The sequence below is a fragment of the Phocoena sinus genome, chromosome 4, assembly GCF_008692025.1.
Source record: "Phocoena sinus isolate mPhoSin1 chromosome 4, mPhoSin1.pri, whole genome shotgun sequence".
NCBI classification, from domain to species: domain Eukaryota; kingdom Metazoa; phylum Chordata; class Mammalia; order Artiodactyla; family Phocoenidae; genus Phocoena; species Phocoena sinus.
Window position 1 is genome coordinate 62,174,718 of NC_045766.1, and position 24,577 is coordinate 62,199,294.

The 24,577-nt window shown below is 38.3% G+C and overlaps 1 protein-coding gene across 1 annotated transcript in view; it reads left to right on the forward strand.

Moving 5' to 3' along the window:
- Nucleotides 1–24,577, forward strand: part of VPS8 (VPS8 subunit of CORVET complex) — a 308,471-nt gene that overhangs the window by 233,765 nt on the left and 50,129 nt on the right. Inside the window, 1 exon segment of the mRNA XM_032630703.1 lies at nucleotides 16,678–16,731. Coding sequence (XP_032486594.1) covers nucleotides 16,678–16,731 — 54 coding nt within the window.

Below are 24,577 nucleotides of genomic sequence, written 5' to 3' on the forward strand. Positions count from 1 at the left end.
TGCTGCGGAGCAACTAAGCCATTGTGCCACAACTACTGAGCCTATATGGTCAACTAATCTATCACAAAGGAGGCAAGGATATACAATGGAGAAAAGACAGTCTCTTCAATACGTGGTGGTGGGAAAACTGGACAGCTACATGTAAAAGAATGAAATTAGAGCACTCCCTAACACCATATACAAAAATAAACTCAAAATGGATTAAAGACCTAAATGTAAGACCAGACACTATAAAACTCTTAGAAGAAAACATAGGAAGAACACTCTGACATAAATCACAGCAAGATCTTTTTTGACCCACCTTCTAGAGAAATGGAAATAAAAACAAAAATAAACAAATGGGACCTAATGAAACTTAAAAGCTTTTGCACAGCAAAGGAAGCTATAGACAAGACTAAAAGACAACCCTCAGAATGGGAGAAAATATTTGCAAACAAATCAATGGGCAAAGGATTAATCTCCAAAATATATAAACAGCTCATGCAGCTCAATATTAAAAAAAATAATAACCCAGTCCAAAAATGGGCAGAAGACCTAAATAGACATTTCTCCAAAGAAGACATACAGATGGCCAAGAGGCACATGAAAAGCTGCTCAACATCACTAATTATTAGACAAATTTAAATCAAAAGTACAATGAGGTATCACCTCACACTGGTTAGAATGGGCATCATCAGAGAATCTACAAACAACAAATGCTGGAGGACATCCCCGGTGGCTCAGTGGTTAAGAATACACCTGCCAATGCAGGGGACACGGGTTCGACCCCTGGTCTGGGAAGATCCACATACCGCGGAGTGACTAAGCCCGAGCGTCGCAGCTCCTGAGCCTACGCGCCTAGAGCCCGTGCTCCGCAACAAGAGCAGCCACCTCAACAAGAAGCCCACGCACCGCAATGAAGAGTAGCCCCCACTCGCCACAAGTAGAGAAAGCCTGCGCACAGCAACGAAGACCCAACGCAGCCAAAAATAAATAAAATAAAACAAATGCTGGAGAGGGTGTGGAGAAAAGAGAACCCTCTTGCACTGTTGGCGGGAATGTAAATTGATACAGCCCGTGTGGAGAACAGTATGGAGGTTCCTTAAAAAACTAAGAATAGAATTACCATATGAGCCAGCAATCCCACTACTGGGCATATACCCAGAGAAAACCATAATTCAAAAAGACACATGCACCCCAATGTTCATTGCAGCACTATTTACAATAGCCAGGTCATGGAAGCAACCTACATGCCCATCGACAGATGAATGGATAAAGAAGATGTGGTACATATATACAATGGAATATTAGCCATAAAAAAGAACAAAGTTGGGTCATTTGTAGAGACGTGGATGGACCTAGAGACTGTCACATAGAGTGAAGTAAGTCAGAAGGAGAAGAACAAATATCGTATATTAACGTATATATGTGGAATCTAGAGAAATGGTACAGGTGAACCGGTTCGCAAGGCAGAAATAGAGACACAGATGTAGAAAACAAATGTATGGACACCAATGGGGGAAATCGGGTGTGGGTCGTGGTGGGATGAATTGGGAGAGTGGGATTGACATATATACACTAATATGTATAAAATAGATAACTAATAAGAACCTGCTGTATAAAAAATAAATTTAAAGAAAAAAAGAAAGGTATACCTACAGGGACTTCCATTTCACTAAGAGTCTTTTGGGGGAGAAATGGACAAAATATATAAAAGAATGGTTCTCAAGACATTGGACATCAAGCCGTGAAGGAGAATAACCCTTGAGAGACAAGAAACAAATGATGTACTAAAGTACTGCTGAAGGAAAGTTTCCAAGCCACTGCACAGGGAGGGAGAGCCAAGACAGAGCTCATCGGTATCTCTGATTTTGGACAGAGCAGGAAGTCCAGGGAAAACAAGGGCTGGAGTTCACAGGAGAGAGCCACACAGAGAGAGGGCTTCAGAGATCTGCAGAAGGCAACCTTGAGTTGAATACTGACCCACTCATGTTTGTGAGTAAATGACTCAAGGCCAGAAAAAGGAGCACCCAAAAGTATTAGAGGTAGCAGTGCCCCCAATTCATATATAGCCAGGAATACTGCAAGCTGGAAAATGTCATAATTCACAGGGCAGCACTGAGAGTACTACTAAGTAAGAGGGTTTGACCTCAATATTGGGAGAAGAGTTAACCCTAGACTAGCTGCTGTTTTGATCCCACGCAACAAAACTTAAAAGCAAAATCTAAAGAGATCAAATTATTTCTATGTATTTTAACAACATCCCAGAACAAAGTTCAAGATTATGTTAAGGATTACAGGAACATCTAACCAAACAAAGTAGAATTCACAGTGCCTGGCATTTGATCAAATACTACAAGGCATGAAAGAAAGCAGGAAAATACACGTCATAAAAAGGAGAAAAAAATCGATTACATGACATTTTGGAACAGGCAAGTTATGGAGACAGTAAAAAGATCATTGGTTGCCAGGGGTGGTCGGGGGGAAGGATGAAGAAACAGAACAGAGGATTTTTTAGTGTGGTGAAAATATTCTGTATGATACTATTGATATAATGATGGATATAAGTCATTATGCCTTTGTCCAAATCCATAGAATGTGCAATGCCAAGAGTGAACCCTAATGTAAACTATGGACTTTGGGTGATAATGATGTGTCAATGTAATGTGTCATCAGTTATAACAAATGCACCACTCTGGTGGGAGATGTTGATAATAGGGGAAGCTCTACATCTGTGAAGCATACCACAGGTGTAGTATCTCTGTACCTTCCTCTAAATTTTGCTATGAACCTAAAACTGCTCTTAAAAAAAAAAATCCCCCACCTTCCCTTTGTGCTCTACAACCAAAAGAAAGAAACTCCTACTAGGGAATGTATCTACTACGTACATACGACTGTGCTATAGATTGGAATATTAGCTGAAGTTAATGGCAGAGAATGACAGTGTAAACTAATACGAGCATTAGATAAATCTTATTAATTAAGTAATGAGTATTCTCATGAAGAAAGAACATAGAATGTCACAGGGCTTGGGCTCTAGAACTGACCTCTGTCTTATTACATGAGCTCGAGAAAATAATTAACTCTCCCCTCTCTCCCTCTATCCCTTCCTTCTTTCCACCAGGATGAAAACATAAATCTTTTTTAGTGTCTCATTGAGGCATGGTGAAAACAGTATGTAGGTCTGTGCAGACCTACTAGAGAATGGACTTGAGGACACGGGGAGGGGGAAGGGTAAGCTGGGACAAGGTGAGAGAGTGGCATGGACATATACACACTACCAAATGTAAAGTAGATAGCTAGTGGGAAGCAGCCGCATAGCACAGGGAGATCAGCTCGGTGCTTTGTGACCGCCTAGAGGGGTGGGATAGGTATGGTGCGAGGGAGGGAGACGCAGGAGGGAGGAAATATGGGGATATATGTATATGTATAGCTGATTCACTTTGTTACAAAGCAGAAACTAACACACCATTGTAAAGCAAATATACTCCAATAAAGATATTTAAATAAATAAATAAAAATTTAAAAGCAGCCATTAAAAAAAATCACTTTGACTAAATCCCAGATTTTCCACACTAGCACACAATGCCATTCATTTAATTTTTTTTTCAGTTTCTATTTTTGTGTCTTCTACTCACAAGTTATAAGAAAGGATATATTAAAATTAACTTATGAATTAAAAAAACCAATCCATTGAAACAGACCCAGAAATGGCACATATGATAGGATTAGTAGATAAGAACATTAAAACAGTTATTATAATTATATTGCATATGTTCAAGAAGCTAGAGGAAGGATTGAGCATAAGAGCCAACCAAACATCTAGAGATTAAACCTACAGTGTATGAGATGAAGAACACAGTAGATGGGATTAACAGCATAAGGACATTGCAGAAGAAAGGATTAGTGAACTTGACTGTATAGCAATAGAAACTATCCCAAATCAAACACACACTGAAAAGAAATGAATGACTATGAACTACAGAACAACTTCAACTAGCAAGATATACATGTAATTGGAGTTCTGCAAGAAGTCAGGGAAGGGATAGGACAGAAAAAGTATTTGAAGAAACTTAATACAGAGTTCCAATTCCAATAAGGGCAGGGCAGCCTGTATTGGACAACCCTTCTGCCAGTAACAATTATATAGACAAAGTATTGTTTAGAGAGCAACCAGAAGCAGGCAGAAACCTTAGAGAACACAAACCTTGAAATAAGGGAAGCAAACTAGAGGAGCTCTACATTTAATGAGGTTTTTTCCCTTTATCACACATTTCAGTTTGTCTTGGAGAACTGGGGGAAAAGAGCTTATAGTAGTATTCTTATTGGATGAAGAAACAGAGTTCAAGACTACCAAAGCAGTTGTAAATTGAGAGGCCATCTCAGAAGGAAGGGAGCCAGGGAGGAGGGAGCCCTAAATTCTTTTTACAGGTTTCTAAGTTGCACATACACAAACAGTGCTTCAAGAAACCATGCAGAAAGTAGCATCAGGAGGACTAAAGCACTGAGCAGAGATATCAGCAAGTGCATAGTGCTGAATTTGAGTGCAAGCCCTGCCAAATTTGAGGGATTGATAAACATCTCAGGTTTTGTATTGAAACTGCAAAAGGACCATGCCTTATGACTAAACGCCACCCTAAGACTAAGGGCAAAAGTAAAATAAATCCTTTCTAACAAAGCCAAAGGCCAAACTATTATAGGATCAGTAGGAAGAAGGAAAATATAACCTAAAATCAAGAGAAAAACATCAATAGAAGCAGATCTATGGATGACCTAGATATTGGAATTGGGAGTCAAGGACTTTAAAATAGAAATTATAAATAAGTTAAAGGATTTAGAGGAAAAAGATCAGCAGAATGATTGGATACATAGGGAAATCTCAGCAGATAAATGGAAACTATAAAATAAAATAAAACCAAATGTAAATTCTAGAGTTAAAAAAATAAGATGAAAATTTCATTAGATATCAACAGCATTTTTAACACTGAGACAAATGTTATCTGTAAATTTGGAGAGAGTTCAATAGAAATAATCCTAATAGAAGCACAGAGACTAAAAGGGTTGAAAATAAGTGAAGAGAGCTCTCAGTAACCTGTGAAATGATATCAAGAAGTCCTAACGTATGTATCACTGGTGAGGAGAGAGAGAGAAGTGGAGGGGGGGACTGAAAATTTCCCACATTTGGTGAAAAACATTAACCCGTATGTCCAAAAACTCAGCAAACTGCTAGTGGCATAAGTACAAAGAAAACCACATTCAGACACATCTTGGTCAAACTGCCAAAACCAAAGATAAAGAGGAAATCTTAAAAGCAGCCAAAGAAAAGACAATAATAAGAATGATGACTGATTTCTCGTAAAAAGGGGGTGGGGAGGAGAGGCCAAGTGACAATAAATGGCATCTTTAAACTACTAAAGAACGGTAATACGGTGCTTATATTGTATGTTACATAACATTCCCAGTGGGGTCTAGGGCAGCATCCCATAATCAAATGCTTATGTGGGATAAATAAAGACTATAAATAGCCTCACTCCAGGTCAGGTTTTGATGTCAGATAACTTTTGGTGCCAAAAGTTTTTAAAAAGTACTTTTGATTTCAGAGCTTTTTGGATTTTAGAATTATAATAAAAGGATTTGTGGATCTATTTTACTTGTCAGGAGGAGAACTGGCAATATATATTTATAAATGTCTACACTCTTAGAAGTGGGACTTAGAAGAATCTGTACAATGAAAGTAACATGTGAAGAGTGTATACCGAGTGTTACACAAGGATGTTTATGACAGCATTTTTTAAATAATTAAAAAAATTGAAAACAACCTAAATGTCCCAATACTTTCCTAATACTTGGTTAAATTAGTTATGTTATATGTATGCAATGAATGGACTGCTTTATAGCCATGAAAAAGCATGTTGTCAGAGAACATTGATATGGTGAAATAAACTCTCAATATGTTACATGAAAAGATCACAAAGCTGTGTGATTCCAAATGTTAATAGTAGTTATTCCTGTGTGGTTGGATTGTCATTTTTATTTGCTTTATTTTGCTCTTTTGTATTTCTTTTTTTTTTTTAACACGTTTATTGGAGTATAATTGCTTTACAATGGTGTGTTAGTTTCTGCTTTATAACAAAGTGAATCAGTTAAACATATACATATGTTCCCATATGTCTTCTTCATTCATGAACAGTATTCCTTTGGTAATCAGAAAAATCAAGGCTTGTTTTTTAAAAAGCAAGGTGATAAGGAAGGTATTCCTATTGCTATCAAACTTCAGATCAGATTGCTTCTCTAAGTTAGGAATCATTTTATTAACAAAGATCACAAAAGTTTAGCATTATTAAGGCCTTGGCTTAATATATCATCCATATCCCCAGATCTAGTGTTCTGTACACCTGGATTTAAAGTGTCTTTTAAGCTGCATTGCCTGAGGCATTTCCAGAAGGAATCCTTTTAAACAAAAAATAAGACCATTCGTAAGTGATGCTGAACCATTTCTGTTGCCACTTCAAACACTCTCTGACTTAATCTCCAGAGAACAGCTTTCTCAGATAAATTGTCCAGCACCACATCTAGTTTTTGGCTTGTTTTAAAAAGTCTGTAGATCTTTTTATGAGTTCATTTTTTTTAAGCTTAAATATCTACTTTGCTTTGAAATCTATTTTCTCCCTTTTCAAAAAGAGCATACCAGGAGTTAAAATTGGATCACATTCAGCAAACTACATCATACATCTGGAGTAAATTCCAGAGTATTAATGTCATTGTATGTGAAAGGAAAGACTTTCAAGTCTAATTTTTGCAGACCTGCTAAATCTTACAGGACAGTCTGTACAGCCAGCAGTTTTGATCCCAGAGCTGAGGTATGTTTTCTAAAGTTATTCTGAAAGTCAGAGGGGAAAGGCATAAAAGACTGCAACATGGTCCTGTTTGAATAGATTGATGCCACAGTGATAGGAAATGTCTTTATCATTATATACTGTAGGCTGTTAGAATTAAACTGTTAGAACTGGAACAGGCTTAAGAACTTGAGTCCAGTTGCTCTCCCAGTACTCATATCTCTTCTACATCATTGTAGATAGATAGTATCTAGTATCTATTGAACTACATGTAATAATTATTTTTCCTTATAAGTTAATAAGTAGATATTCTGATTTCATATCTTAGTCTCTGTGTACTTAATATTTGCTAGAATTCACTGCTGAAACCATGTGAACTTGGAGTTTTCTTTGTGGGAAAGTTTGATTAAAAATTCAATTTCTTTAATAAATGCAGGGCTATTCATATTTTCTTTTTGATCTTGGGTCCATTTTTATAAGTAGTTTTTAAGGAAGTATGCTTTTCATTTATCTAATTTATTGGCATAAAATTATTAATAGGCTCCTATTGCCTTTTTTTCTTTCTTTTTTTCAACAGCTTTATTGGAGTATAATTGCTTTACAATGGTGTGTTAGTTTCTGCTGTAAAACAAAGTGAATCAGCTATACATATACATATATCCCCATATACCCTCCCTCTTGCATCTCCCTCCCACCCTCGCTATCCCACCCCTCTAGGTGGTCACAAAGCACCGAACTGATCTCCTTGTGCTATGCGGCTGCTTCCTACTAGCTATCTGTTTTACATTTGGCAGTGTATATATGTCAATGCCACTCCTCTCACTCCATCCCAGCTTACCCTTCCCCCCTCCCCATGTCCTCAAGTCCATTATCTACGTCTGCGTCTTTATTCCTTTCCTGCCCCTAGGTTCTTCGAAACTATTTTTTTTCTTAGATTCCATATATATGTGTTAGCATATGGTATTTATTTTTCTCTTTCTGACTTACCACACTCCGCATGACAGACTCTAGGTCCATCCACCTCACTACAAGTAACTTAATTTTGTTTCTTTTTATGGCTCAGTAATATTCCATTGTATATATGTGCCACATCTTCGTAATCCATTCATCTGTCAATGGACATTTAAGTTGGTTCCATGTCCTGGCTATTGTAAATAGTGCTGCAATGAACACTGGGGTGCATGTCTCTTTTATTAAATTATTATTATTATTATTTAACATCTTTATTGGAGTATAATTGATTTACAGTGGTGTGTTAGTTTCTGCTTTATAACAAAGTGAATCAGCTATATATATACATATATCCCCATATCCCCTCCCTCTTGCATCTCCCTCCCACCCTCCCTATCCCACCTCTCTAGGTGGTCACAAAGCACTGAGCTGATCTCCCTGTGCTATGCAGCTGCTTCCCACTAGCTATCTGTTTACATTTGGTAGTATATACATGACCATGCCACTCTCTCACTTCATCCCAGCTTACCCTTCCCCTCCCCTTGTCCTCAAGTCCATTCTCCAGTAGGTCACATCTTTATTCCCTTCCTGCCCCTAGGTTCTCATGACCATTTTTTTTTTCTTAGATTCCATATATATGTGTTAGCATACGGTATTTGTTTTTCTCTTTCTGACTTACTTCACTCTGTATGACAGACTCTAGGTCCATCCACCTCACTACAAATAACTCAATTTCGTTTCTCTTTATGGCTGAGTAATATTCCATTGTATATATGTGCCACATCTTCTTTATCCATTCATCTCTTGATGGACACTTAGGTTGCTTCCATGTCCTGGCTATTGTAAATAGAGTTGCAATGAACATAGTGGTACAAGACTCTTTTTGAATTATGGTTTTCTCAGGGTATATGCCCAGTAGTGGGATTGCTGGGTCGTATGGTAGTTCTATTTTTAGTTTTTTAAGGAACCTCCATACTGTTCTCCATAGTGGCTGTATCAATTTCCATTCTCACCAACAGTGCAAGAGGGTTGCCTTTTCTCCACACCCTCTCCAGCATTTATTGTCTGTGCCTTTTTTGATGATGGCCATTTGGACTAGTGTGAGATGATATCTCATTGTAGTTTTGATTTGCATTTCTCTAATGATTTTGAGCATTCTTTCATGTGTTTGTTGGCAATCTGTATATCTTCTTTGGAGAAATCTGTGTTTAGGTCTTCAGCCCATTTTTGGATTGGGATGTTTGTTTTCTTGATATAGAGGTGCATGAGCTGCCTGTAAATTTTGGAGATTCATCCTTTGTCAGTTGCTTCATTTGAAAATATTTTTTCCCATTCTGAGGGTTGTTTTTTTGTCTTATTTACGCTTTTCTTTGCTGTGCAAAAGCTTTTAAGTTTCATTAGGTCCCATATGTTTATTTTTGTTTTTATTTCCATGTCTCTAGGAGGTGGGTCCAAAAGGATCCTGCTGTGATTTATGTCATAGAGTGTTCTGCCTGTGTTTTCCTCTAAGAGTTTCATAGTGTCTGGCCTTATATTTAGGTCTTTAATCCATTTTGAGTTTACTTTTGTGTATGGTGTTAGGGAGTGTTCCAATTTCATATTTTTACATGTACCTGTCCAGTTTTCCCAGTACCACTTATTGAAGAGGCTGTCTTTTCTCCATTGTATATTCTTGCCTCCTTTATCAAAGATAAGGTGACCATATGTGCGTGGGTTTATCTCTGGGCTTTCTATCCTGTTCCATTGATCTATCTTTCTGTTTTTGTGCCAGTACCATACTGTCTTGATTACTGTAGCTTCGTAGTATAGTCTGAAGTCAGGGAACCTGATTGCTCCAGCTCTGTTTTTCTTTCTCAAGATCAATTTGGCTATTTGGGGTCCTTTGTGTTTTCATACAAATTGTGAAATTTTTTGCTCTAGTCCTGTGAAAAATGCCAGTGATAGTTTGATAGGGATTGCATTGAATCTGTAGATTGCTTTGGATAATAGAGTCATTTTCACAATGTTGATTCTTCCAATCCAAGAACATGGTATATCTCTCCATCTATTTGTATCATCTTTAATTTTTTTCATCAGTGTCATAGTTTTCTGCATACAGGTGTTTTGTCTCCTTAGGTAGGTTCATTCCTGGGTATTTTATTCTTTTTGTTGTGGTGGTAAATGGGAATGTTTCCTTAATTGCACATTCATATTTTTCATCATTAGTGTATAGGAATGCAAGAGATTTCTGTGCATTAATTTTTCTACTTTACCAAATTCATTGATTAGCTCTAGTAGTTTTCTGGTGGCATCTTTAGGATTCTCTATGTATAGTATCATGTCATCTGCAGACAGTGACAGCTTTACTTCTTTTCTGATTTGGATTCCTATTATTTCTGTTTCTCTCTGATTGCTGTGGCTAAAACTTCCAAAACAATGTTGAATAATAATGGTGAGAGTGGGCAGCCAAGTCTTGTTCCTGATCTTCGTGGAAATGCTTTCAGTTTTTCACCATTGAGGACGATGTTGGCTGTGGGTTTGTCGTATATGGCCTTTATTATGTTGAGGAAAGTTCCCTCTATGCCTACTTACTGGAGGGTTTTTATTATAAATGGGTGTTGAATTTTGTCAAAAGCTTTTTCTGCGTCTCTTGAGATGATCATATGGTAATTATTCAATGTTAATATGGTGTATCACATTGATTGATTTGCGTATAATGAAGAATTCCTGGAATAAACCCCACTTGATCATGGTGTATGATCCTTTTAATGTGCTGTTGGATTCTGTTTGCTAGTATTTGTTGAAGGGTTTTGCATCTGTGTTCATCAGTGATATTGGTCTGTAGTTTTCTTTCTTTGTGACATCTTTGGTTTTGGTATCAGGGTGATGGTGGCCTCATAGAATGAGTTTGGGAGTGTTCCTCCCTCTGCTATATTTTGGAAGAGTTTGAGAAGGATAGGTGTTAGCTCATCTCTAAATGTTTTATAGAATTCACCTGTGAAACCATCTGGTCCTGGGCTTTTGTTTGTTGGAAGATTTTTAATCACAGTTTCAATTTCAGTACTTGTGATTGGTCTGTTTATATTTTCTATTTCTTCCTGGTTCAGTCTCAGAAGGTTGTGCTTTTCTAAGAATTTGTCCATATCTTCCAGGTTGTCCATTTTATTGGCATGTAGTTGCTTGTAGTAATCTTTCATGATCCTTTGTATTTCTGCAGTGTCAGTTGTTACTTCTCCTTTTTCTTTTTTTTTCTTTTTTTTTTTTTTCTGCAGTCCGCAGGCCTCTCACTGTTGCGGCCTCTCCCGCTGCGGAGCACAGGCTCCGGACGCGCAGGCTCAGCGGCCATGGCTCACGGGCCCAGCCGCTCAGCTGCATGTGGGATCTTCCTGGAACGGGGCACGAACCCGTGTCCCCTGCATCGGCAGGCGGACTCCCAAACATTGCGCCACCAGGGAAGCCCTATGGGTGTTTTTAAAAAGGATCAATTTCCTTTTGATATCTTCTTTGATCCAAGTGTTATTTCAAACTGTGTAAGTTCCTAAATATTTGAGAATTTTTCCAGAAATCTTTCTGTTATTGATATCTAATTTATTTCTATTATAGTCAGAGAATATTCTTTGTATGACTTGAATCTTCAAAATTAATTGAAAATTGTTATTGCCAGAAGATAATATATGTTGGTAAATGGTCCAGGCATACCTCATTTAATTGTGCTTTTCTTTATTGCACTTTTCAGATATTGCATTTTTTTTTTTTACAAATTGAAGGTTTGTGGCAACCTTGCATCAAGCGAGGCCTTTGGCACCATTTTTCCAACCGCATTTGCTTATTCTGCATCTCTGTGCCACATTTTGGTTATTCTCGCAGTATTTCAAACTTTTTATTATTATTTACATGGTGATCTGTGATCAGTGATCTTTGATGTTACTATTGTAATTGTTTGGGGTGCCACAAACTGCACTCACATAAGATGGCAAACTTAATCTATAAATGTGTGTGTTCTGACTGTTCCACCTACCAGCTGTTCCCTTGTCTCTTTCCCTCTCCTTGAGCCTCCCTATACCCTGAGCAACAATAATTTTGAAGTTAGGCCAGTTGATAACCTTACAGTGGCCTCTAAGTGTTCAAGTGAAAGGAAGAGTCACACATATCTCACTTTAAATCAGAAGCTAGAAATGATTAAGCTTAGTGAGAAAGTCTTGTCAAAAGCCAAGATAGGTCAGAAGCTAGGCCTCTTGTGCCAAACAGTTATCCAGGTTGTGAATGAAAAGTAAAAGTTCTTAAAGGAAATTAAAAGCACTACTTCAGTGAACATACAAATGATAAGAAAGCAAAATAGCCTTGTGGTTCATGTGGAGAAAGTTTTAGTGGTCTGGATAGAAGATCAAATCAGCCATAAAATTCCCTTAAGCCAAAGCTTAATCCAGGGCAAGGTCCTAGTTGTCTTCAATTCTGTGAAGGCTGAGAGAGGTGAGGAACCTGAAGTAGAAAAGTTTGAACTTAGCAGAGGTTGGTTCATGAAGTGTAAGGAAAGAAGCCATAATGTAAGAGTGTAAGGTGAAGCAGAAAGTGCTGGTGTAGAAGCAGCAGCAAGTTATTCAGAAGATCTAGCTAAGATAATTTTTCAACATAGACAAAAACAGCCTTAATATTAGAAGAAGATGACTTGCCTTCTAGGACTTTCATAGCTAGAAAGGAGAAGTCAGTGCCTAGCTTCAAAGGACAGCCTGACTCTCTTGTTAGGGGCTAATGCAGCTGGTGACTTTAAGATGAAGCCAGTGCTCATTTACCATTCCAAAAATCCTGGAGCCCTTAAGAATGATGCTAAATCTGCTCTGCCTGTGTTCTGTAAATGGAACAAATCCTGGATGGCAGCACATCTGCTTACAACATGGTTCACTGAATATTTTAAGCCCATTGTTGAGACATACTGCTCAGAAAAAAAGTTTCCTTTGAAAAATATTACTGCTCACTGACAATGCACCTGGTCACCTAAGGACTCTGATGGAGCTGTACAGCAAGATGAATGTTGTTTTCATGCCTGCTAATACAATATCCATTCTGCAGCCCATGGATCAAGGAGTAATTTTGACTTTTAAGTCTCATTATGCAAGAAATACATTTCATAAGGCTATAGCTGCCAAAGGTAGTGATTCCACTGATGGATCTAAGAAAAGTCAATTGAAAACATTCTGGAAAGGATGCACCATTCTAGATGCCATTAAGAACATTGGTGATTTATGGGAAGAGGTTAAAATATCAACATTAACTGGAGTTGGGAAGAAGTTGATTCCAGCCCTCATGGATAACTTGGAGGGGTTCAAGACTTCAGTGGAGGAAGTAACTGCAGACGTGGTGGAAATAGCAAGAGAAGTAGAAGTGAAGCCTGAAGGTGTGACTGAGTTGCTGCAATCTCACGATAAAACTTGAACAGATGAGGAGTTGCTTCTTATGAATGAACAAAGAAAGTGGTTTCTTGAGGTGGAATCTTCTCCTGGTGAAATGCTATGAAGATTGTTGAAATGACAACAAAGGATTTATATTACATAAACATATAAAGCAGCAGCAAGGTTTGAGGGGTTTGACTCCAATTTTGAAAGAAGCTTTACTATAAATGCTGTCAAACAGCATTGCGTGTTACAGAGAAATCGCTCGTGAAAGGAAGAGTCAGTCGATGTGGCAAACTTCATTGTTGCCTTATTTTAAGAAACTACCATGGCCACCCCAGCCTTCAGCAGCCACCACCTGATCAGTCAGCAGCCATCACCATGGAGGCAAGACCCTCCACCAGCCAAAAAATTATGACTAGGGGCTTCCCTGGTGGCGCAGTGGTTGAGAGTCCGCCTGCCGATGCAGGGGACACGGGTTCGTGCCCCGGTCCGGGAAGATCCCACATGCCGCGGAGCGGCTGGGCCCATGAGCCACGGCCACTGAGCCTGCGCGTCCGGTGCCTATGCTCCGCAACGGGAGAGGCCACAATGGTGAGAGGCCCGCATACCGAAAAAAGAAAAAATTATGACTTGCTGAAGGCTTACATGATAGTTAGTACTTTATAGCAATAATGTATTTTTTAATTAAGGTATGTACATTGTTTCTTTAGACACAATGCTCTTTAATAGACTACAGTATAGTGTAAACAACTTTTTTTTTTTTTTGCGGTACGTGGAACTCTCACCGCTGTGGCCTCTCCTGCCGCGGAGCACAGCCTCCAGACGCGCAGGCCCAGTGGCCACGGCCCACGGGCCCAGCCGCTCCGCGGCATGTGGGATCCCTCCTGGACCGGGGCACGAACCCACGTCCCCTGCATCGGTAGGCGGACTCTCAACCACTGCGCCACCAGGGAAGCCCTGTAAACAACTTTTATATACATCGGGAAACCAGAAAGTTTGTGTGACTTGCTTTATTGCAGTATTCACTTTAATGCAGTGGTCTAGAACTGAATTCGTAATATCTCTGAGGTATACCTGTACTTGAAAAGAATATGTATGTATTCTGCCTTTGTTGGGTGGAGGGTTCTGCCAATGTCCCTATTCTATATCCTTCCTTTTTTAGTTTTTAAATTGAGATGTAATTGATATATGATATTGTGTAGTTTGAGGTGTTCCATGTGTTGGTTTGATACATTTATGTATTACAGTATGATTACCACGATAGCCTTAGCTAACACCTTTATCATGTCAATAATTATCATTTCTTTTTTTGGGTAGAGAACAGTGAAGATCTAGTCTCTTAGCAACTTAGAAGCTTATGATACAATATTGTTAACTATGATCACTATCTTGTGCCTTACATCTTCAGAACTTATTTCTCTACTAGTTGAAAGGTTATACCCGTAAACAGCATCCCCCCAACTACCCCCACCTCGCAGCCCCTGGTAACCACCATTCTACTCTGTTTTTATGAGTTCAGTTTTTCTAAATTCCACATATGAGTGCTGTCATACAGCATTTGTCCTTCTCTGTCTGATTTCTCTCACTTAGCATCCTTGAGGATGCCCTCAAGGTCCATCCGTGTTGTTGCATATGGCAAGATTTCCTTCTTTTATGGCTGAATAATATTTCTGTGTGTGTGTGTGTGTGTGTGTCTGTGTATATATTATCACATCTTCTTTATCTGTTCAACTTCTGATGGATGCTTAGGTCGTTTCCATATCTTGGCTATTGTAAATAATGCTGCTCTGAACACTGGTGGGAAGATATCTCTTCAAGATACTGATTTCAGTTCCTTCTGGTATATACCCAGCTGTGGGATTGCTGGATGATATGGTAGTTAAGTTTTTAAATTTTTTGAGGAACCGCCATACTGTACCCATCTACATTCCCACCAACAATGTGTAAGGTTTCCCTTTCTCTACATCCTCACCAGCGTTTGTTATCTCTTGTCTTTTTTTTATAAAAGCCATCCTAACTGATGTGAGGTGATACATCATTGTAGTTGTGATTTGCCTTTCCCTGATAAGTGATGTTGAGCATCTTTTCATGTACCTGTTATTCTTTTGTATATCTACTTTGGAAAAATGTCTGTTCAGATCCTTTGCCCATTTTTTAAATTAAGTATATCCTTCTTAATCTTCATATTTGTTCTCTCATTTACTGAGAGAGATATGGAAATCTCTGACTGTAAAATCTATTTCTCCTTGCATTTCTATCAGTTTTTATTTTATGTACTTTTTAAAATTACTATTTATTGGAATACAGTTGCTTTACAATGTTGTGTTAGTTTCTTCTGTACATCAAAGTGAATCAGTTATATGTATACATATATCCCCTCTTTTTTGGATTTCCTTCCCATTTAGTTCACCACAGATAATTGAGTAGAGTTCCCTGTACTATACAGTAGGTTCTCATTCGTTATCTGTTTTATACATAGTAGTGTATATATGTCAATCCCAATCTCCCAATTCATCCCACTCCCTCCTTCCCCCCTTGGTATCCGTAAGTTTGTTCTCTACATCTGTGTCTCTATTTCTGCTTTGCAAATAAGTTCACCTGTACCATTTTCTAGATTCCACATATGAGCGATCTTATACGGTATTTGTTTTTCTCTTTCTGACTTACTTCACTCTGTATGACAGTCTCTAGGTCCATCCACGTCTCTGCAAATGGCACAATTTCGTTCCTTTTTATGGCTGAGTAATATATGTATCACATCTTGTTTATCCATTCCTCTGTTGATGGACACTTAGGTTTAAGCTATTAGATGTGTAGACGTTTAGGATTGTTACGTCCTCCTGATGAATTGATTCCTTTATCATTATGCAATAATATATCCCTGGCAATAGTCTTTGCTCTGAAATCTAGTACTATCATGGTATTTTTTTCAATCTTTTTGCTTTTAATCTATTTGTGCCTTTATATTTAAAGTATGTTTCCTGCAGGCAGCATGTAGTTGGGTCTTGCTCTTTTATCTGACAGTCTCTTTCAACCTTTCCTATATTTGAAGATCTTACTATATCATCAGTCTTCTCTTCTTAGGACTAAACATCCTTTTATTATGGCTTGGCTGATACTTTTTCTAAATCCTTCTATTATTATCAAACACTTGTGCATGTTTTGCTTAAAAGGGACATTAGATCAGAAGGGATACTCTGAGTTGGTCTCTGAAAGACGTGCTACTACATATCGCGTCAGTTGATTTCCATTGTCCACAGAGATCTGTGTCTATTAGGTTCCTCACCATTTCGCTAAAACCAATTTGGACCATCTTTTCTACTTTTCTTACCCTAATCACATTTTTATCTTGGCTAACTACTGACTTTTTGATCTCCAGAGAAACTTCAAAGGGACTTAACAAAAAAATCTATTCATTGTTCCCCTGAAAATGTCTGTTTTATCTCAGTTACATGAGTTCTAGTTGAATTATTTTAAGTATGGGTCAAATAAAGCTAGACTATAACTAAGAAGATATCAAAAGGTTTGCTTTTTTTTTTTAGGTAAAAATGTCCCCATCCTGTCATCCATCCAAAGGGGATCCTGCTGTTAAGAAGGTGAGTGAGTTTTAACGGCAAAAAGCCGACTTCCTCCTTCTGTGTATTTATTCTCCTCTGTTGAGCCATGTTCTCAAAATGAGTGATTTTAAATCATTTTAATGCGTCAAAGTTTCTTTCTGATTGGATGCCTTAAAGAGGTGTCACCAGGACTTGTTGGCTCTTCCAAAGAAGCCAAATGGGGGTTTGGGTCTAGCATCAGTCTCTTGACAACTAGGGACTTTCATTGTTCTAGAATTCCCATCCTCTCTACCAGATGGGCATCCTGGTATCAGTGAGTGGTAGCAGATGAAAGATATTTTAAGGATGAAATGTACATAGTTTTTCTTAACAATGTACTTTCCCTCCAGATAGCTGTTCCTAAAGAAAACTGGTCTGAGGTATTAACATTTCAGCACATACCAGCTAAGTAAGACCTCAATAAATACTTGTGTGATAGAACTCTTATCTAGGCCATTTCAACCCTTGAATGTGAACTCTGTGACACAGATAGGTTGTTTGTCTTTCAAGTAATCCTCAGATGATGTCAAAAGAACCACTAAAATCCTTTTCTTTATCCAGCTGCAACAGTGCAGTTGAAATATAGCAAACAGATTGACATTTTTGCTATGTTTTCTCTTACCATTTTTATTTCTCTGATAGTTGACTTGTCCCTGGTTGTAGGTGTGCTTTCCTTGCTCTTTTTTATGATTTCAGCCAGCATCCGTGTCAGGGAAGGATTGTAGAACAAAAATAACACCTTGCTGGCTCTGTTGACTAACAGCAGGTTCTAGATTCAAAGCGGTGTGCCAAAAATGGATGCCTTTTCTCTGCCTTCAGAATCCCCTTTTCAAAGGAAGAAAAGAATAGAAATGAAATATGTTGTCTGAAAAGCCTTATAACGTGCTGCACGTGAAACCCTCTTTCACTCTTGTCAAGACAGCAAGGGCAGGCGCAACCACAGTGGTGATTGTTGCCGCTCAGAACCATCACACCGTAACATGAGGAGCTGGAAAGGGTGTCAGCCACTTAGTCGCACTCAGTAAGCAAAGGAGGAAACTGGAATCCAGAGGGAAATTTTTTACCTCTCTCAAATGTTCCATGGGACACACTTCTACCATAGAGGTTAAAAACATGTGCTTTGGATTCAGTGATTGACTCATCTACTTCATCTGAATAACCTTGAGTAAGTCAGCCTCTCTGTTTCCTCCTCTGTAAAGTGATGATGCTCCTCTCAGAATTGCCCTAAAGATTAAATGAGAAAAATTTAAGTGCCTGACGCTGTGTTTGACACATATTAAGTACTCAGTAAATTATAACACAAGTACTCAGCTGTTACTGAAACTAGTATTAAAACACAAGTCTCCCAACCCCTAGTCAGATGTCCTTTCATCTGTCCTTTATTGTGCTACTTATATACTATTGTCCATTCAGCAAGTATTTCTTTATACTAGAAAGTGAGCTAAGAAGCAGACTACAGAGATTAAAAATACAATCCCTGTTCTCAAGGACCTCAGCATTTAATTGGAAAGGTAGACAGGTTGCACTGACAGTTACCAGACTACTTGACACGTGCCATGCAGGGTGCGCAGGGTGCTGCAAGAGTGTGCGGGAGAGGCCCGGTTTTGAAATGACTAAGCTCCTTTAGTACAACTCTTACATTCTTTATGGTAAAGAGTCCAGTGAAGAAACTTGAGAAATGGTTAGCTGCTCCCCTACAACTTTGTTACTAGATTGTAATGAAAGCAAATCCTACCATACTTAAAGACATTTATTAAATTAAGATCATGAAAACATTTTATCCAGTTGACATATCATGAATACCTTTTATTTTAGCAATGAGGGTCCATTTCTAATATTTACCATTCTGATTAATAAGACATTGATTTCACCAATGGAAAATTTTTCTGCTGTCTTTTGAGCTAATGAGCAAAGTCTTAGGTGTTGGTCAATATATGAACAGCTTTTAGGAGCTGCCTTTGGAAGTTCATGTGAGCTGCAGTTTCTGAAATGTGGATTCTTGTTTAGAGCCACTGACCACCCCTGACTTGAAGCCTAAACTTAATAGCACATACTTAATATTGCACTGTTTATGGTGTGTAGAATAACTTTAAAGTATATATCATAACAGGTGCCTCTCCCAAACCAAGAGGTCAAGGAAGGCTTCCCAGTAGAGGTAAAGCTTGATCTAGCCTGGAAACACAAGGCAAAAGGTATTCCAGGCAGACATGGGTGAGCTAGGAAATGGAGGCAGTTCTGTTTGTCTTAAGTATGGGATCTTGCAGAAGCCTGGTGAAGTAAACGGGAGTGCAGTGAAGTTTGCTTTTTATCTCAAGGATAAGTGTTTCCATCAAACATGAGGCAGAAAGACCAATTAGAAGAAAAAAGGTCCTAAGCCTATGCTATGTTAATAGAATGAGGAGGTGAGATAGATTTAGGTCTTAGCCTTTTTATTCTCCCCACAAACCTTTTTGACACCGTGAGTTAGGTGTCCTTCCCTTTTTGAGCTCTCAGAGTACCCTGAACTAGTCCTTACAAACATACTTATCTGGCTGTGTTGAAATTGCCTCTTTGCTTATATGTGTCCCCCATTAGACTCTCTGCCTCATAAGGGCAGGGCCCGTAGCAGTTCTGTTTCCTGTTGTCTATCTAAGTGTAGAACAAAGTATGCAGTCACTCAGTAGTTGTTGCGTGAATGAGAGACATGGAAGAGATTCCGTAGGACTTCGTAGTTGTTTATGGGAAGTAAGGAGAAAAAATAAGTTTCTGCTGAATAACTGGAGAAAGAACAAATGAAGCATCATTGCTGTTCTGGGCTTGTATTCCCAGCATGGTCAGTTCCTTACTGTTTAAGCTCTATCAGCAATACTCCAAGTGAGACCAGTGTGAAGCTCAGCACCTCATTGTTACTTCCCTAGTTGGATATGTATATTTGTGTGTATGTGTTTGTGTGTGCATATATATATGCATCTACATATATATTCTGGTTGTCATCCTGGAGCTACAGTCCCTCTTCCCAAAGTTGCACTGACAGATGGGAGCACCAAGAGTGTCTGTTGAACAGTGTGACTGCCAAAGTGACATGTGTAAGAAACACAAAAGAGCAGCAGTGTTCTTGATTTAAGCCAAAGATTCTCTGTTGACCAATAACTGAAGAGAGTGTTCAGTGACTCTACTGCATATTGGCCCTGCAAAGAGCTCTGCTCAAGTGCCGACGAGTCAGGAGCCATGTTCTGTAGGTCCTGCTAGCTCGGGATACATGGCTTATGTAGAAGTCACTCTCCTATTCTGCTGCCATGTCAGGGCCTGGCAGACTCCATGAGCATTTTGTATTTGTGATATTCTTTCAGAAAGCTCTGGATTAGAAATACTTATCATATGTAATAATATATCTATAGCATTTAAAATTTGTATATCATATTTATCTTTTGTATATAAAATTTCTTCTTAATGGGCTCTAACTGGTAACTTCAATAAAAAAGTAGGAAGACACATATGCTTCCCTAGGACTTCATCAGTGTTTGATCATAGATAACTAGAAATTAGAAGCATTTTCCTTAGATAAAAATTGTCCTAAAGTCCATTGCACTAAACTCCCTAGCATAGATCCAAATAGGAGGTGCTGAAGTGTTTGAGGTGGATTAAAGGAGTTTAGAGGGTTAGTTGAAGGCAGCATCAAAAACGTCTCAGCTGTGATGCAGCACTTCTTGACTACTGTAGAAACACCAACCAGGAACTTGTGTGGCAAAGTTGGCATTGTTACATGCATAATAATCAGAGAAAGCAGTTTTGTCTTATTCTTGATCACAAAAGCATGGTTACACTCTGAACCATCCCCTGTTTTAGATGAACCTTCTCTGCTGTTGTGTTTGTGGAAGCCTGAGGGGCCGGGTGTTCTCGCTGGTAGATCCACTATAAGGGGTACAGTTAATGTTCTTCTCAGAATGACTTCTTCCAGTTAGGGAGAAGGTACTGGGAGTGGCATAGTGGGAAGCCTTTCTAATAGTTCTGGGTAATTCAGTAAATATTCAACAAGCCTCTAAGGTGCCAGGACTTGGAGGAACAAAGGTCAGTGAAAAATAGTTCTTGCAGAAGGAAAAGACCTACAAAAACAAACCCAAAACAATGAAGAAAATGGTAATAGGAACATAAATATCAATAATTATCTTAAGTGTAAATGGATTAAATGGTCCAACCAAAAGACATAGACTGGCTGAATGGATACAAAAACAAGACCCATATATATGCTGTCCACAAGAGACTCACTTCAGACCTACGGACACATACAGACTGAAAGTTAGGGGATGGAAAAAGATATTCCATGAAAATGGAAATCAAAAAAAACCTGGAGTAGCAATTCTCATATCAGACAAAATAGACTTTAAAATAAAGACTATTACAAGAGACAAAGAAGGACACTACATAATGATCAAAGGATCAATCCAAGAAGAAGATATAACAATTGTAAATATTTATGCACCCAACATAGGAGCACCTCAATACATCAGGCAAATGCTAACAGCCATAACAGGAGAAATCGACAGTAACACTATAATAGTAGGGGACTTTAACAACCCACTTTCACCAATGGACAGATCATCCAAAATGAAAATAAATAAGGAAACAGAAGCTTTAAATGACACATTAAACAAGATGGACTTAATTGATATTTATAGGACATTCCATCCGAAAACAACAGAATACAGTTTCTTCTCAAGTGCTCATGGAATATTCTCCATGCCAGATCACATATTGGGTCACAAATCAAGCCTCGGTAAATTTAAGAAAATTGACATCATATCAAGTATCTTTTCCAACCACAACGCTATGAGACTAGATATCAATTACAGGAAAAAACTGTAAAAAATACAAACACATGGAGGCTGAACAATCCACTGTTAAATAACCAAGAGATCACTGAACAAATCAAAGAGGAAATAAAAAAATACCTAGATACAAATGACATTGAAAACATGATGACCCAAAACCTATGGGATGCAGCAAAAGCATTTCTAAGAGGGAAGTTTATAGCAATACAATCCTACCTCAGGAAACAAGAAAAGTCTCAAATAAATGACCTAACCTTACACCTAAAGCAATTAGAGAAAGAACAAAAAAAAAAAAAACCCAAGTTAGCAGAAGGAAAGAAATCATAAAGATCAGATCAGAAATAAATGAAAGAGAAATGAAGGAAATGATAGCAAAGATCAATAAAACTAAAAGTTGGTTCTTTGAGAAGATAAACAAAATTGATAAACCATTAGCCAGACTCATCAAGAAAAAAAGGGAGAAGATTCAAATCAACAGAATTAGAAATGAAAGAGGAGAACTAACAACTGACATTGCAGAAATACAAAGGATCATGAGAGATTACTACAAGTAACTATATGCCAATAAAATGGACAACATGGAAGAAATGGGCAAATTCTTAGCAGAGTACAACCTTCTGAGTCTGAACCAGGAAGAAATAGAAAATATAAACAGACCAGTCACAAGCACTGAAATTGAAACTGTGATTAAAAATCTTCCAACAAACAAAAGCCAGGGCCAGATGGTTTCACAGGTGAACGCTATCAAACATTTAGAGAAGAGGTGACACCTATCCTTCTCAAGCTCTTCCAAAAAAATCTCACAATTTGTATGGAAACACAAAAGACCCCGAATAGCCAAAGCAGTCTTGAGAAAGAAAAATGGAATTGGAGCAATCAGGCTCCCTGACTTTGGAGTACACTACAAAGCTACAGTAATCAAGACGGTATGGTACTGGCACAAAAACAGAAATATAGATCAATGGAACAGGATTGAAATTCCAGAGATAAACCCATGCACCTGTGGTCACCTTATCTTTGATAAAGGAGGCAAGAATATACAATGGAGAAAAGACAGCCTCTTCAATAAGTAGTGCTGGGAAAACTGGACAGCTACATGTAAGTGAATGAAATTAGGACACTCTCAAACTCATACACAAATATAAATTCAAAATGGATTAAAGACCTAAATGTAAGACCAGACACTGTAAAACTGTTAGAGGAAAACATAGGCAGAACACTCTATGACATAAATGACAGCAAGATCCTTTTTGACCCACCTCCTAGAGAAGTGGAAATGAAAACAAAAATAAACAAATGGGATCTAATGAAACTTAAGACCTTTTGCACAGCAAAAGAAACCATAAACAAGATGAAAACACAACCCTCAGAATGGGAGAAAATATTTGCAAATGAAGCAACTGACAAAGGATGAATCTCCAAAGTATATAAACAGTTCATACAGCTCAATATCAAAAAAACAAACAACCCAGTCCAAAAATGGGCAGAAGACGTAAATAGACATTTCTCCAAAGAAGATATATAGACTGCCAACAAACACATGAAAGGATGCTCAACATCACTAATCATTAGAGATTTGCAAATCAAAACCACAGTGAGGTATCACCTCACACCAGTCAGAATGGCCATCATCAAAAAGTCTACAAACAATAAATGCTGGAGAAGGTGTGGAGAAAAAGGAACCCTCTTGCACTGCTGGTGGGAATGTAAACTGATACAGCCACTATGGAGAACAGTATGGAGGTCCCTTAAAAAACTAAAAGTAGAACTACCATACGACCCAGCAATCCCACTACTGGGCATATACCCTGAGCAAACCATAATTCGAAAAGAGTCATGTACCACAATGTTCATTGCAGCACTGTTTACAATAGCCAGGACATGGAAACAACCTAAGCGTCCATCAACAGATAAATGGATAAAGAAGATGTGGCACATATATACAATGGAATATTACTCAGCCATAAAAAGAAACGAAATTGACTTATTTGTAGTGACCTAGAGTCTGTCATACAGAGTGAAGTAAGTCAGAAAGAGAAAAACAAATACCATATACTAACACATATATATGGAATCTAAAAAGAAGAAAAAGGTTCTGAAGAACCTAGGAGCAGGACAGGAATAAAGATGCAGATGTAGAGAACGGACTTGAGGACACAGGGTGGGGGAAGGGTAAGCTGGGATGGAGTGAGAGAATGGCATTGACATATATACACTGCCAAATGTAAAATAGCTAGTGGGGAGCAGCCACGTAGCACAGGGAGATCAGCTCAGTGCTTTGTGACCACCTAGAGGGGTGGGATAGGGAGGGTGGGAGGGAGCTGCAAGAGGGAGGAGATTTGGGGATATATGTATACGTATAGCTGATTCATTTTGTTATAGAGCAGAAACTAACACAACATTGTAAAGCAATTATACTCCAGTAAAGATGTTTAAAAAACAATGGAAGATGGAAAAAACCTTTTTTTCCAGTTGTCCACCAGTGAGATCTCCCAGTGCTCTTGGAAATTCTTTGTAGTAGCTTAGCAAGGAACTTCTCAGTAAGTCTAAGTTAGTTACTTGGAAGAAGAGGCTGATATCAACCCCTGGACTCCAGGAGCTCCATGTTTCTAGTGAAACCATTTCCTCATGTTGGGAACTTGCAGTGTTGCATAGTTTCATAGATCATTCCTACCTAACCTACACACTATAAATATGTACAGCCTTATCAGTAGCAAAGGGCCCCTCTCTACTGCACATAGACCAGGCACTTAGAGGTCAACTATGCACAACCTAAATTGTGAGATTATAAGAGTTACGGGGAATACATGCATTCTGTTATTTCTCTGATTTAAACTGTTCACTCAATAAACTGTATCTTATATCCTAAATATATATATATAGTTCTGCTCTCAGCACACTTAAAAGTTAATGGTGACTGAACTGGTGGGCTGAATAGCCAAGCCTCCCAGAAATTGGTGCATAGCTTCTCAAATATTCAAGTTTAATACCAGAATTTAGAGCTGATTCTTCTTTTCCAAGTGTTCTGGTGAGGCAAA